The sequence below is a fragment of the Capricornis sumatraensis genome, chromosome 21, assembly GCF_032405125.1.
Source record: "Capricornis sumatraensis isolate serow.1 chromosome 21, serow.2, whole genome shotgun sequence".
Classification (NCBI taxonomy): Eukaryota; Metazoa; Chordata; class Mammalia; order Artiodactyla; family Bovidae; genus Capricornis; species Capricornis sumatraensis.
The window spans coordinates 26,653,882-26,667,122 of record NC_091089.1 but is presented as its reverse complement, the minus strand read 5'-3'; the positions used below and the strand labels follow the sequence as shown (position 1 = coordinate 26,667,122).

The 13,241-nt window shown below is 35.2% G+C and overlaps 1 protein-coding gene across 1 annotated transcript in view; it reads right to left on the bottom strand.

The window, feature by feature from the left end:
* The window catches only part of CCDC178 (coiled-coil domain containing 178), a 368,604-nt gene that overhangs the window by 255,138 nt on the left and 100,225 nt on the right, over positions 1–13,241 (bottom strand). Inside the window, exons 13-16 of the mRNA XM_068993651.1 lie at positions 12,366–12,428; positions 10,831–10,992; positions 9,163–9,276; positions 2,718–2,863 (exon numbers count right to left, since the gene is read on the bottom strand). Of these exons, the coding sequence (XP_068849752.1) occupies positions 2,718–2,863; positions 9,163–9,276; positions 10,831–10,992; positions 12,366–12,428 (485 nt within the window). The remainder of the gene's footprint in view (positions 1–2,717; positions 2,864–9,162; positions 9,277–10,830; positions 10,993–12,365; positions 12,429–13,241) is intronic.

The window sequence follows — 13,241 nt, the reverse complement described above, 5'->3', positions numbered from 1 at the left end:
AACACAAAAATGAGTACCTGTGTTGAGCTGATGAATCAACTAACCTTGCAGCTTACCCTAACTAGAGGCCTCTTGTTGTGTAAAATAATTAACTTCCTTATTATTTAAGCTTGTGTGTGTGTGTGTGTGTGTGTGTGTGTGTGTGTGTGTGTGTGTGTGTAGAGTATATGTGAAAGAGAAAGTGTTAGTTGCTCAGTCCTGTCCAACTCTTTGCAACCCCATGAACTTCCAGGCTCCTCTGTCCATGGAATTCTCCAGGCAAGAATACTGAAGTGGGTAGCCATTTCCTTCTCCAGGGATCTTCCCTACCCAGGGATTGAACTTGGGTCTGCCACACTGCAAGCAGACGTTATACCATCTGAGCCACTGCCGTTATGTATCTTGTTATTTGCAATTAAGTACATCCTGATTTAAAAGTAAAATTATTTTTTTATGGTGAAATCAGTTATATTAGGAACTATACTAGTAGAAAAAATCATTAAAAAGTGGTTAAAACAATGCTGCAAAAATAAATGTATTTTAGAAATAATTGCCAGAGTTGATCAGTAACCCAGAATCCAGAATAAGCAGAGTTGCAAAAGCTCAGCACAGTCTTATGTTACCCACATTCGTTTTCATCTCTACTGGTATGGAAAATTGAATCATTTTCACAGTTAGCTATAAAGGCAGCAGGACTAAAAATTTTGAGGGTCTAAAATGGTAAAGTACTTTGAATATAATATCTCATTTAACATAACAACCACCCCATGAAAGGATAATTATTATGGCCATTTACAGATGAAAAACCTAAACTTCAGTATACTAAGCTTGTATAAGCTAATTAATAAATGACAGACCCAGAATTCAAATCCAGTTCTGACTAGCTGTATTTGATTCAGCAGCTCAACACAAAATACTCATTTTCTCCCCTTCTTTCTCTATGCTGGCTGTTATTAGCAAATTTGAAAACATGACTCTGGTCACGTTTTAGATGGGTGCCTCTTCTTTTAAATGGAATAAAGTCCTCCCCTTTCATCTATCTCACCCTTGTTTTTTCCACTTCATCTCTCATACTAACAACATCCATAACTCTTCTATGACGTCCTATGGAAGTATTCACTAATAGCAACATTGACACTAGGTGAAAGAATCAGTAGATTGTCCCTAATACAGTTAATCTGCAGTAATCTGTTCCAGTCCTAGTTCAGGAGTCAATTTGCACCATTAGAAGAGCATACAGTTTGGAACAGGACAAACCTACACTGGAGTAGTTCCACTACCAATTACTGCTGCAGTCTTAATCATTTGCTTTCCCTGAGCCTGTTCCTTCAGCGTTCATGTGTGAATGTTATGACTGGATATAAGAATTTACTGTGAGAATTGGATGAGATAGGTGCTTAGATTGCCCTTACAAAATACCTGGCACACTAGGAAGTCAATCAATGTTAGCTTTAAATCTTATTTGACACTGTCATCACTGTTAATTAATAGATTTGTAAATGACACGCTGTTCTTTTTCTCCTCTTCCAGGGTAAAGGCAGAGTTTAGTCAAGTTTAGGGAGGGGATTGATTCATTGAAACTTGGTGACCATTCTTGCTTTAAGGCAATATAATCTAGGTACAGGATGGAAGGAAAACTAAGCATTGAAATGGTAAGAAATCTTGAAGAAAAAAATTTCATCAGCTCCCCTATAACATCTTTGCAAGTTTAGTGTAAATGGTATAATTTCAGGCTTTTCCCTTTAAGCCCCAGATATTTTTAAAGATAGTAAATGACACAGATAAATATCTTTCAAAGAAAATATTTCCTTTCTTTCTTACCTGATATTCTGAATATGATCCAGGAATTTTCAGATAAAGCTGTATGATTATTTTGAAAATAAGTTTTACCCTCTCTCCTGTGGCAATAGCTAAACAAATCCTGTGGAGTTTATTGACTTGACTCCATTAAGATATTAATACATAGTATATTAGATTGTGCATAACATTTTTCTGATATTTTAATCCGTCAAGTGTTATGATTTGCTAATGGTGTATGAGCCTTCTATATTTAAATCAAACCATCACTTTTAAACATGCCCAGTGTAAATTCCTCCAGTAGTCCTCCAAATTCTGTTCTCAATGTGTTATAAAATAGGAAATAAGAACCAAGAGGAGTGAACGAAGAGTATGTAGTTTCTCAGTGGGGAGGTCAGGCCTATGGATACAGTAAGCCTTAAAGCATGATCATTCTGAAAGGGAAAGGCCTTTGTCAGGTATGCCTCAGACTACTGAGGGGAATGTACAAGAGGCATTTTTAAGACAATTAATGTAAATACATTACATGAAGTAATAATACAATATCTATTTCTAAATTCTTACCTCACAAATGTTATCAAAAAGGTTGGGTGAAAAAAAAACATATATTATTAACCATTTCATATTAGTGAGAAATACTGAAATTAGTGGGAGAGATTATGAATTTCATAACGAATAAAAGTTCTTATGCTCGGAAAAGAAGAAACATTAGCAGTTGTTTAAATAAAAATAAACCCAGAGGAGCAACAAAAAAATGAAAGCAATTTATGATCATGTGTTTAGACAAAAATTATAAAATATCACCTGTATATTTCACACCAGATCATGACAGAAAATATATATCATTTCAGGAATAAATTTTAAACAGGGAAATTTGATCACATCTCTTTTATAAGTGATATAGTAAGTATTTAATATTTTGATAAATTTAAAGTACTTACTTTAAATAGTCAAGTGTGTGATCAAAAGCAATCTTTTCTTTTTCTTTTTGTTCTAAGTTCTTATTCAGTTGAATGATTTTTGAATGATAAACAGTTGTTTTACTTTTAGCAGTCTCTATTTCTTTAAAAATTTGTGAGCGTTTATCCTGGGGAAAAAATAAGGAATACTAGATTTTAAATACTAGAAGTTTCAAATTCTTGCAATTTAGGAACACAAAGAGTTTTTGGCCATGTGAGCAATTAAAAGCAAACAGTAGTTAAAGAGGGAGGGGACACATGTATACTTATGGCTAACTCAAGTTGATGTATGGCAGAAGCCAACACATTACTGTGAAGCAATTTTCCTTCAATTAAAAATAAAGGCATTTGGTGAAACAAGAAAATCAGTTCAGTTCAGTTCGGTTCAGTCGCTCAGTCATGTCTGACTCTTTGTGACCCCATGGACTGCAGCACACCAGGCTTCCCTGTCCATCACCAACTCCTGGAGCTTACCCAAACTCATGTCCATTGCATCAGTGATGCCATCCAACCATCTCATCCTCTGTTTTTTCCCTTCTCCTCTCGTCTTCAATCTTTCCCAGCATCAGGGTCGGTTCTTGCATCAGGTGGCCAAAGTATTGGAGTTTCAGCTTCAGCATCAGCCCTTCCAATGAATATTCAGGATTGATTTTCTTTAGGATGGACTGGCTGGATCTCCTTGCAGTCCAAGGGACTCTCAAGAGTCTTCTCCAACACCACAGTTCAAAAGCATCAATTCTTCGGCACTCAGCTTTCTTTATAGTTCAACTCTCACATCCATACATGACTACTGGAAAAACCATAGCTTTGACTAGACAGACCTTTGTTGGCAAAGTAACGTCTCTGCTTTTTAACATGCTGTCTAGGTTGGTCGTAACTTTTCTTCCAAGGAGCAAGTGTCTTTTAATTTCATGGCTGCAGCCACCACCTGCAGTGATTTTGGAACACCAAAAAATAAAGTCTCTCACTGTTTCCATTGTTTCCCCGTCTATTTGCCATGAAGTGATGGGACCAGATGCCATACTCTTAGTTTTCTGAATGTTGAGTTTTAAGCCAACTTTTTCACTCTCCTCTTTTACTTTTATCAAGAGGCTCTACCTCTAATCAAGGCAAACAACAATTCAGGTTTATATTCTTTCCTTGAGCATTAGATCTGATCAGGTTTCCTAAAAGATGGGTTAGAACCATCTATTCTCTCTCCCTCTACTCTGCACTAACTTGTCTCCCACCCCGCCCACACACACACACACCTGCACACCTGAAGGTCGTGTCTTTTAATATGTCAGCATGTGGTCACTGGTTATCAAACATGTACTCTGAAGGCAGGCACAAATATATATTGTTCTGATGTTTAAGAAAAAGAAGTCAATGTTTAATACCAGAATAATTCCCCAAGGCTGGCCAGTACAATCCAAGACTGGAGATTTGATTTGGCATCTATTTGTGCATGACCCCTTCATAGCTGTTGGTGTCTACACTGACTGGCTGATTTCCTGACTGTGTGATCAACTCAATGAAGGCTGCTGACTCCACATCTGGCCCAACTTCCAGCAATGGATTCCGTCTTAGCTGCCCCCCTTGCTCCTATTTTCCTCCATTTTCCCCTCACATGCTTCATAATTCTTTCTCTATTCTTACCGGTTTCAAGAAGAATGAATTGCTAACCTTGTATGCTTATTTCCCTATAAAAATCTTCTCTTTGTTCAAGGTTTGGAACACTGAGTACTGTATTTGAATTTTCATAACATTCACTCTTTTTTTTTTTTTTTCTGGAAGCTCTGGAATTTTTCCATTAATAAATGAGATGATTTGGGTTTGTTTGTTTGCTACCAGAATGTAGTCAAGCCAGCTGACAAGGGTTCTTCAGTGGACCCCCTAAAATATTATGTTATTTCTAGGAGAAAATTAAAGCTTTAAAAAGTGTGAAAAGGCACAAATATGGGTAAAAATAAGTAGGAATGAGTCAGAGAAGATGGGCAACTGTGGGTCTGGAATGCTCTCTACTACTCTTGACTTTCAGTTCAGATTCCATAACCCACACCTTAAATCTTAAATGAAGACTTTCATGAGAAACTGAGGTTTCAGAAGCGATGGTGTCAACAACTTAGACCACCAATTCAGTGATGCTGAAGGCGGTGCTAGAGATTTTACTGTAAAGGAAAGAGACAGTGCACTTTCTGCTGACAGCTGTGAAAAGCAAAAAGTATATCTGTCGCTTTTCATAGGCAACATGGGGCCTCCCCGATAGCTCAGTTGGTAAAGAATCTTTCTGCAATGCAAGAGACCCCGGTTCAATTCCTGGGTCGGGTAGATCCGCTGGAGAAGGGATAGGCTACCCACTCCAGTATTCTTGGGCTTCCCTTGTGGCTCAGCTGGTAAAGAATCCACTGGCAATGTGGGAGACCTGGGTTTGATCCCTGGGTTGGGAAGATCCCCTGGAGAAGGGAAAGGCTACCCACTCCAGCATTCTGATCTGGAGAATTCCATGGACTGTATAGTCCATGAGGTTGCAAAGAGTTGGACACGACTCAGCGACTCACTCACTCACTCATAGGTACCATCAGTGAGGCTCTGATAAATGTGAGTACCATATCCCCTTCCATGGCATCAAAAATATTAGAGATATCCCACAATGAGAAAAGAAATTGTTAGATGCCACATGTCAATCAAGAGAATATGTCTGTGTATCCTGAGTATGCAAAATTTGGGAGACCCCAAGAACCATTAGTGAGCTTTTATGTACGCTGAAGTGTCACTGGAGCAAACTAGATTTTAGGCATAAACAACACATTTATAATTTGGGAGGGTTATTTTTTTCTCTAGCCTGGTAACAGGTTTCCGCAATTTTGAGGCTCTCCACCCAAAGACAGTTTCATGCCCAGACTTGGAAGGTTCTGGAAATCTGAAACAAAGTTAATTAATGCTTTACTATACAACATTTTCCGTTACTTTATCTAAATACTATGAAACCACATATTTTCAAAATAGTAGATAATATAAATTATATTCACTCTAAATTATTAATTTCAAATAAAATTTTAAATATTTAAGATTTAATAATATTTTCACATTATCTAAATGTACTATTTCCAGGTTCTACACATAAGATTTAATATGGGGCTAAACATAGTAAAAATTCAGTAATACTATTTAGCTTGGGCCACGACTGAATGTTTATGCAGAGTAAAAGATAAAATTATTTGTCTAACTTGGGTTCTTAGAAGCTAGCAATGGTGCTATGAAAAGTGAAAGTGAAGGTGTCAGTTACTCAGTCAAATTTTTGTGACCCTGTGAACTGTAGCCCGCCAGGCTTCTCTGTCCATGGAATACTCCAGGAAAGAATACTGAAGGAGAAGGAAAGCCATTCTCTTCTCCAGGGGATCTTCCTGATCCAGGGATCAAACCTAGGTCTCCTGCATTGCAGGCAGATTCTTTACCATCTGAGCTGCTGGGGACACATAGTATTATTTATATACCAATCAACATAATGAGGACTTAACATATGCTATTAATAATGTCTGCAATTTTCTTTAGAATAGAGTTCCATAGCATGACACACAGGCATTCCTTCATCTAGGCATTAGCCTTCTCACTAACTTAATCTCTTTTCAGTCTTATTAACAGCTAACCTGCTCTCTGGGCATGCCAAAGTGCTTGCAATTCCACAAACACATAGCATTCTCCCATGACCTCTTTGCTTTGCAAACACAAGGTCTGTTTCTAAAATGTCCTAACTTCATTTCTTCATCAAATTAAAAGCTATATAGTAATAAAAGTAATGGTAACCATTTGTTGAATGCTACCAGCGCCAATTATTCTTTCAGTCTTTTTGGGTATATCTGTTGCCTACAACATCATAGCAAGGCAAATATTTAACCTCTGATCTTTCTATTAGTAGTTCTTGTTCTTAGACATCACCTCCTCTGAAAAATCCTCCTGGATGCCCTCGATTCATCTGTGTTTACTCCTGGTTGACTCTTCCCACACTATTACACTGCTGTCATGGCTCTGCTCACAGTATATTAAGACTGTCTGATTCCAACAAGATGATGTATTTCTCAAGTGAACCAAGTTCTCCTTTTACTTCCCCAACTCCAGAAACTTCCAACAATATTTAAGACATTTTAAGTACTCAACAGTAATTGGAAAGACAAATTAATGTGAAGGACAAACAAAAGACAAAGAAGCCTTCTCTAATCCTCCAACTCTTAGTAACTGCTATGATGCTGAGCACACACACAAGGTATTCAGCCATATTCTCCACTGAAATTTATTTGTATTTGTTAGATATACCACCTTTGGCAATTTTTAATTAATATTTCAGTAAATGTGCAGATGTGGATAGAAGAACTATGGAGGCATTCCACTGCAGTCTTGAACACATATGTTTTCTCTTTTGTGACACATGTTACAAGTGCTTTGTTATTAAGAACAGTAGTATGCTGGGTAGTGAGAGCTGGCCTGAATGCTTTTTCCCTGATTTTAATGGAAATGCACATAATGATTTATAATTAAATGTCATGTTTGCTGGAAGATACTGGTAGATACTATTAAACATGTTATCAAGTTAAGACTTTTTTAAAAAATAAATAAGTGGCTTTTGAATTTTATCAGTTTTATTATAAGTGAACTGTCTTTCATTTCTGTACATGCAGTGAATTATATTAGTACATTTATGGTGAGTCATCTTCACATTCATCAAAGGAGTCTTATTTTGCATAGTATATTCTTTTCAGCATATTGCAAAACTCAATTCACAATATATTTTAAACTGTCATTTATGTTCATAAGTGAGATCACTTGCACATTTCTTTCTTATATATTTTTCGGTTATAGTTTCAGGGTTGTATTTTTACATAATAAATTTAAACACTTTCCATGCTTTCTTACGCTCTGAACCTGGTTTTTGTAGCGAGGCTTATAAAGTATCTATGCTTGTCCTTGCCTTTACTAAAATTACACCAATTTTATTGTTATTGATCTATTTCTGCTAACTTTTCCTTAGTTTTCATAATTTATCTTTTATAGATAAATTATATAATTAATCAAGATTTTTAAGACAAATTGTTATGCAATTTTGTATATAATTATGCCTGTTATAATTCTTCTCATAACATGTTCTCTTTGCCTTTAATAGATACGCCAAATACTTTCAGTTGTTTTTACCAAAATACTTTATTGGTCATACCAAATTGTAACATTGGCCCATCTCATAAATTTTGCTTTATACTTTATCATCAGTCACTTGTAAGTAAATTGTAAATTGTATTTCTAAATATTCTTAACACTGAAGTAAATAATGAAAATGTGATTTAAAAATATTTCCAGTGGTCTACATATCATTTATTGTTATAATTTTGGTACTGAGTTATGATTTTACTTTATTAGGGTCAATAAAGTAACCTGTATGATTTGACCAGTATAATGTAATAGTTAACAGCATAGATAGATTCTAGTGCCAGATACAATGAATCTCAGCATCATCATTAAGAAGGTGTGTGAAACTGAGCAAGTTAATTAAAAAACAATGCATCAGATTCTTCAACCACAGAATGGAGATAACAGCACACTCTTCATAGAGTTATCATGAAGAGGAAAAAAGTTAATAGGTCTGAGCACTTAGAACCATGCAAAATATTTCTTAAAAATGCAAAACATTAACATGTTATTATTATTATACATATTATTTTCCTTGGTACTGTTTAAAAATATTTCTTTTGTGGCCCTGCTGCTGCTGCTGCTGCTAAGTCGCTTCAGTCGTGTCCGACTCTGTGGGACCCCATAGACGGCAGCCCATCAGGCTCCGCCGTCCCTGGGATTCTCCAGGCTTTATTTAAATACAGTTGCACCTCTACCTCATGGCCAACATGCTGTTCACTGACAAATCCTATTGGTGATGGTGGTTGTTGTTCGGTCTCTAAGTCTTGTCTGACTATTAGTAGCTGTTGGTGCTACCTTTAAAATATATTCAGAGGATGGAAAGTTAAAGACAATGCTTTAAATGATATATTAAAGCCCTCTGATATACAGCCAGTTGGTTCACGCAGCCTACATACCAGCTTGAGGGTAACATGTCAGATATTAACAAATGCTTTAGTCTGTACACTGGTCTCATCTTCAGAAACATGGTACTGTCTAAGACACTACAAATCCCTCTAGGGATTTAGGAAAGGTAGGAAAGGTAATCGGAAGATACACTAGCCCAGCGGGAAAGACACTATAAGAGAGAAAATGAAGACACAGAGACTCTGTGTGTGTGTGTGTGCACGTGCACGTGTGCACCCCTATGTGCACACATGCATGCAAAATCAATTTAGTGCAACCAATTATAAATGACATTCATCTAAAATTAAATTTGCTGGAATAGTTTTCATTTACATGAAGAGGCTGCAAATTCAAAATAATTTTTTGACATTAAATTTCTTACCTCAGTTTTCATTATTGCCTCCTGGGTTTTCTTCCCCTTTCTTCGCAATTTTTTCTTAGTTTTTTCTACATTTCTTTTAACTTCTTCTCTCTTCTCAGTTACGTCATCTAGCAACTATAGGACAATTTAGAAATTAAGATGTGCAGTATTAATAGTCCAACTGTCTTGGTTTAGGGTAGATAGTTCCCAAGCAACTATTTTAATAACAACAACATATATTTTGGTGTAAAAGGAAAGGATAACCACAAATGAATTACAAAAACATACTATGATATCCATAATCCTAATATCAACTTGAATAACCAAAGAAAATAAAATGGTAATCAATTTTAGCTAAGTAATAACAGCTAATAAACTCACATAGAAATAATAAATTTTCCTGACAATATTTAAACATTTTAATCAAAATTAAAACTCCAAATTTTCAGTACTCATTATAGTGTGTGAAAACTTATTCTTCTCAGAATTTATGCTAAATTAATAGTGTTCATAATTTATACACTACTAAAGAATAAACCAAAATTGATTACTGAACTACAAGAAAGTAGAAAACAATGGCTAGTATAAAGTAAAAAAATAAGTCATTAATCTTTTCTGGTACTCATTATCATTCTCAGATGATTACACCAAGGCTTTGATGTAACTAATAAACTCCTATCATTAGTATAAGGAGGAGCCATTGTTAAAATAATTTATCTCACTGGTTCTTAATACTGGTTATATATTCATTATATGAGCTCTGGGATAAGCACTGGAAGTCCTAAGTTGAGATGTATACTCAGAGTTTGTTGTTTCCATGGTTTATGCCCTGGAACAAGTTGCTTCATGCAGGTAGGCTCAAGTTTTCTCATGCCTATGTTACAGCTAAACTCTCTCTTGCTTATTTTATAGAGATGCTTTGAAGATCAAAATAAAATTTCATAATAAGGAAACTCAAAATCACAAAGTTTTTAATAAATGAAATTCTGAAAAGTCTAAAAATACAAAGTCACCTCATCATTTGCATATAAAAAACAATTCTGTTGCCAAAATGGCCCAAACAAATATATGCATGTTCGCCCTGCAGCTGAGGACAAGAATGTATAACTCTTACCACACCTTCTACTTCTTCAAAAGACTAATGGTATGATGTATACATATTTTTTCTATTAAATCTTTTTTTGGGAAGGGCTAGTAATATCAGTTACTGCCATAAACTTGTTGTTCTGCAAATATTTTATCAACATTTGCTTATTTTTCATCCCAGCTGTCTTCACTTCATCTATACACGTCACAAATTTACCATGAAAATGTCAGGACGCATTGTCTTTCATATTTGAACAAGCACAGCTTTGGAATTTTACTAACAAGCAGTGAAGACTTTGAATTAAATTTCCTACAGTGGGTAATCATACCAGAAAAATAACCACTCATTTATTTGGGAATTGCTTTTCCTGGGTATACTCTAAGTAAAGGGTTCCAGGAAATAGCATTAATACTGTCTTGCTATGTAACTCCACTGCAGACCACTTGTGTGATCCTGGAATAGTTAGTTGCTTATTTTGTCCATGCTTTTACGTCTTCCGATGTGAAATCCTAATTTTCCAAATGATACTGTAAATTGCATAAATGATTTAGTGACCTAAATATTCCCGCAAATTAGTTTCTGGATTAATGATAAATGCTTACATCAGCATGTTCTTGGTGGCAAGTTTTGATTTTTTCAGCTTCTTCTTCTAGTTTAAGCAGCGGTTTCTCCATTTCTGCCAGTGCTAGGGAATAGATTGCTTTCTTTCTCAGAAGGTCCTGCTTCTCAAGTGTCTGTTCGTCTTGAAGGGAAAAGAGTTTTTTCTGCCAGCAAAGATTATTAAATAATTCATTGTTATTAATTACCTAAACATTTATTGAGACTTTATCCTGTGCTGGGTAGCAATATTTAAAAATCAAAACAATAAATGCCACCATAAAAAAGCAATAGGTAGAATATAGTATATTTACAGTGTATATTTAAAGACATTATTAAAATATAGTACATTTAAAGGCATTATTAGAAAAAATGAGAAAAAATTTAATAGACAATAGAAATCAAATATTCTTATGTATTGGAGGATAATAAAGTTAGAGGACACTTTAATGACAAATTTTGTAATATATGTAAGTCCTGCAGTCTAAGACTAAATAAAATCAATAAGAAGAAATCCATAAACTATTAAGCAAAAAGATCTGGAATATTATTGAATTATTGGGCTTATAAACAGCGAGAAAAAAAATGAGACAATTTGGCATTTTCAAACATACAGAATTTGAGAGACACTGCTTTTATATGTTTTAAAATATCAAATTTGCCAGCAGAAAAAAAGTACAAAATTTATGTTTGCTTCAGAGAAGAACAGCAGTACAGATAATCTCAAATATTTTTTTAATAATCTGTTTTGGACTGTTTTGTGTCTTGATTTTACTTTCTTTATAGTAATGGTTTCAAATACTTATATATTTCTGAAGGGGAGGCAACCTAGAAACATGCCAGGGTTCAGAACACGTCATCTGGGATCCAAAAGATACGTAGGTGGTAGACAAATATTTCAAAAAGTAAAAAATAGCTATACAGTGTTTATAGCTAATGTTTACAGCTAAACAGTGAAAGTGAAAGTCATTCAGTCCTGTCCAACTCTTTGTGAACTCATGGCCTGTAGCCTGCCAGGCTCTTCTGTCCATGGGTTTCTCCAGGCCAGAACACTGGAGCGGGTAGCTGTTCCCTTCTCCATGGGTCTTCCCAACCCAGATCTCCTGCATTGCAGGCAGATTCTTTACCATCTGAGCCACCAGGGAAGCCCTGCTAGCTATAATGTTTTAGTTTCAAAATCTTTATATAGAAATATCATAGCACTTTTTTTTCAATCTTAAATAAAAGAATTCAGCTGAAAGACACTAAAACTAAAGAAAACATAACATCATCACAAAGCAAACTAAAGAGACACTGCCCTTTTACTAGACTGGCAGAAATTCCCATTAAGCCACCAAATGAGATATGTGTATGAGAGGTCAGTTTCTTTATGCATGATCAGACACGCTGTACACAGAGGGCAACTGGCATCAGCTAAGGAGAGAAAACTGCTGGCTTGCAAACCAAATAGGGAAAAGATGCCTCATTACAGGCAAATTTAAAATGCTAAGTAAACTGCAAATTAAAAAAAGAATAAAATATTGAAACCAATTGGGTTTACCTGAATCATCATTCCACTAGCCACTTCACCTCGAATGAGTTTCTTCAGGAAGTCTTCTCTGCCCTATACAGTATCAATTTTTTAGAAAACAAAAGGAGGTTTTATGTATGAAAAGTCACTGACAACTGCTAACACAAAATACACTTTACTTAGGTTAAAATAAAGACTAACTTTACTTACGTTAAAATAAAGACTTTACTTAGGTTAAAATAAAGACTAATAAAATAATGACACTACAAACTGAGTATTATAATTAAAAAAAAACAAAACACAAAAAAACCCTGATGTTATCTGAGGCAAAATTAGTAAGTGATACAACACCAGGAAATAGAATACAGAATATCTGTTCAATTAATTGTACATTATAAACGTGAACTAAAATATCAAAGTAAGAAAGTCAAAAAGGAAAAACTAGATAGTCTTCAATTACTCTTTTTAAAAATATCAGTCTGCTTTTAACATTTTCCAGAATGAACACATTCCATTTTGAAAGCGAGAGAGATGAATTCAACTTTAAAGTTTACAAAATATGATCAGGTTCTCCATGTGGCTAGAAAAATTTTTCCCTTTTGTTGTTTCTTATTTTTAAAACTCATTCCTTGAAAGATGGTGGACAAAAAATATGTGGAAAATTTTTCTGTTTGATACTTGGATAGAAATAGATGTTTTTCTGGAACTCTCTTGCTTTTTCCATGATCCTGCGGATGTTGGCAATTGGATCTCTGGTTCCTCTGCCTTTTCTAAAACCAGCTTGAACGACAGGGAGTTCACGGTTCACGTATTGCTGAAGCCTGGCTTGGAGCATTTTGAGCATTACTTTACTAGCATGTGAGATGAGTGCAATTGTGCAGTAGTTTGAGCATTCTTTGGCATTGC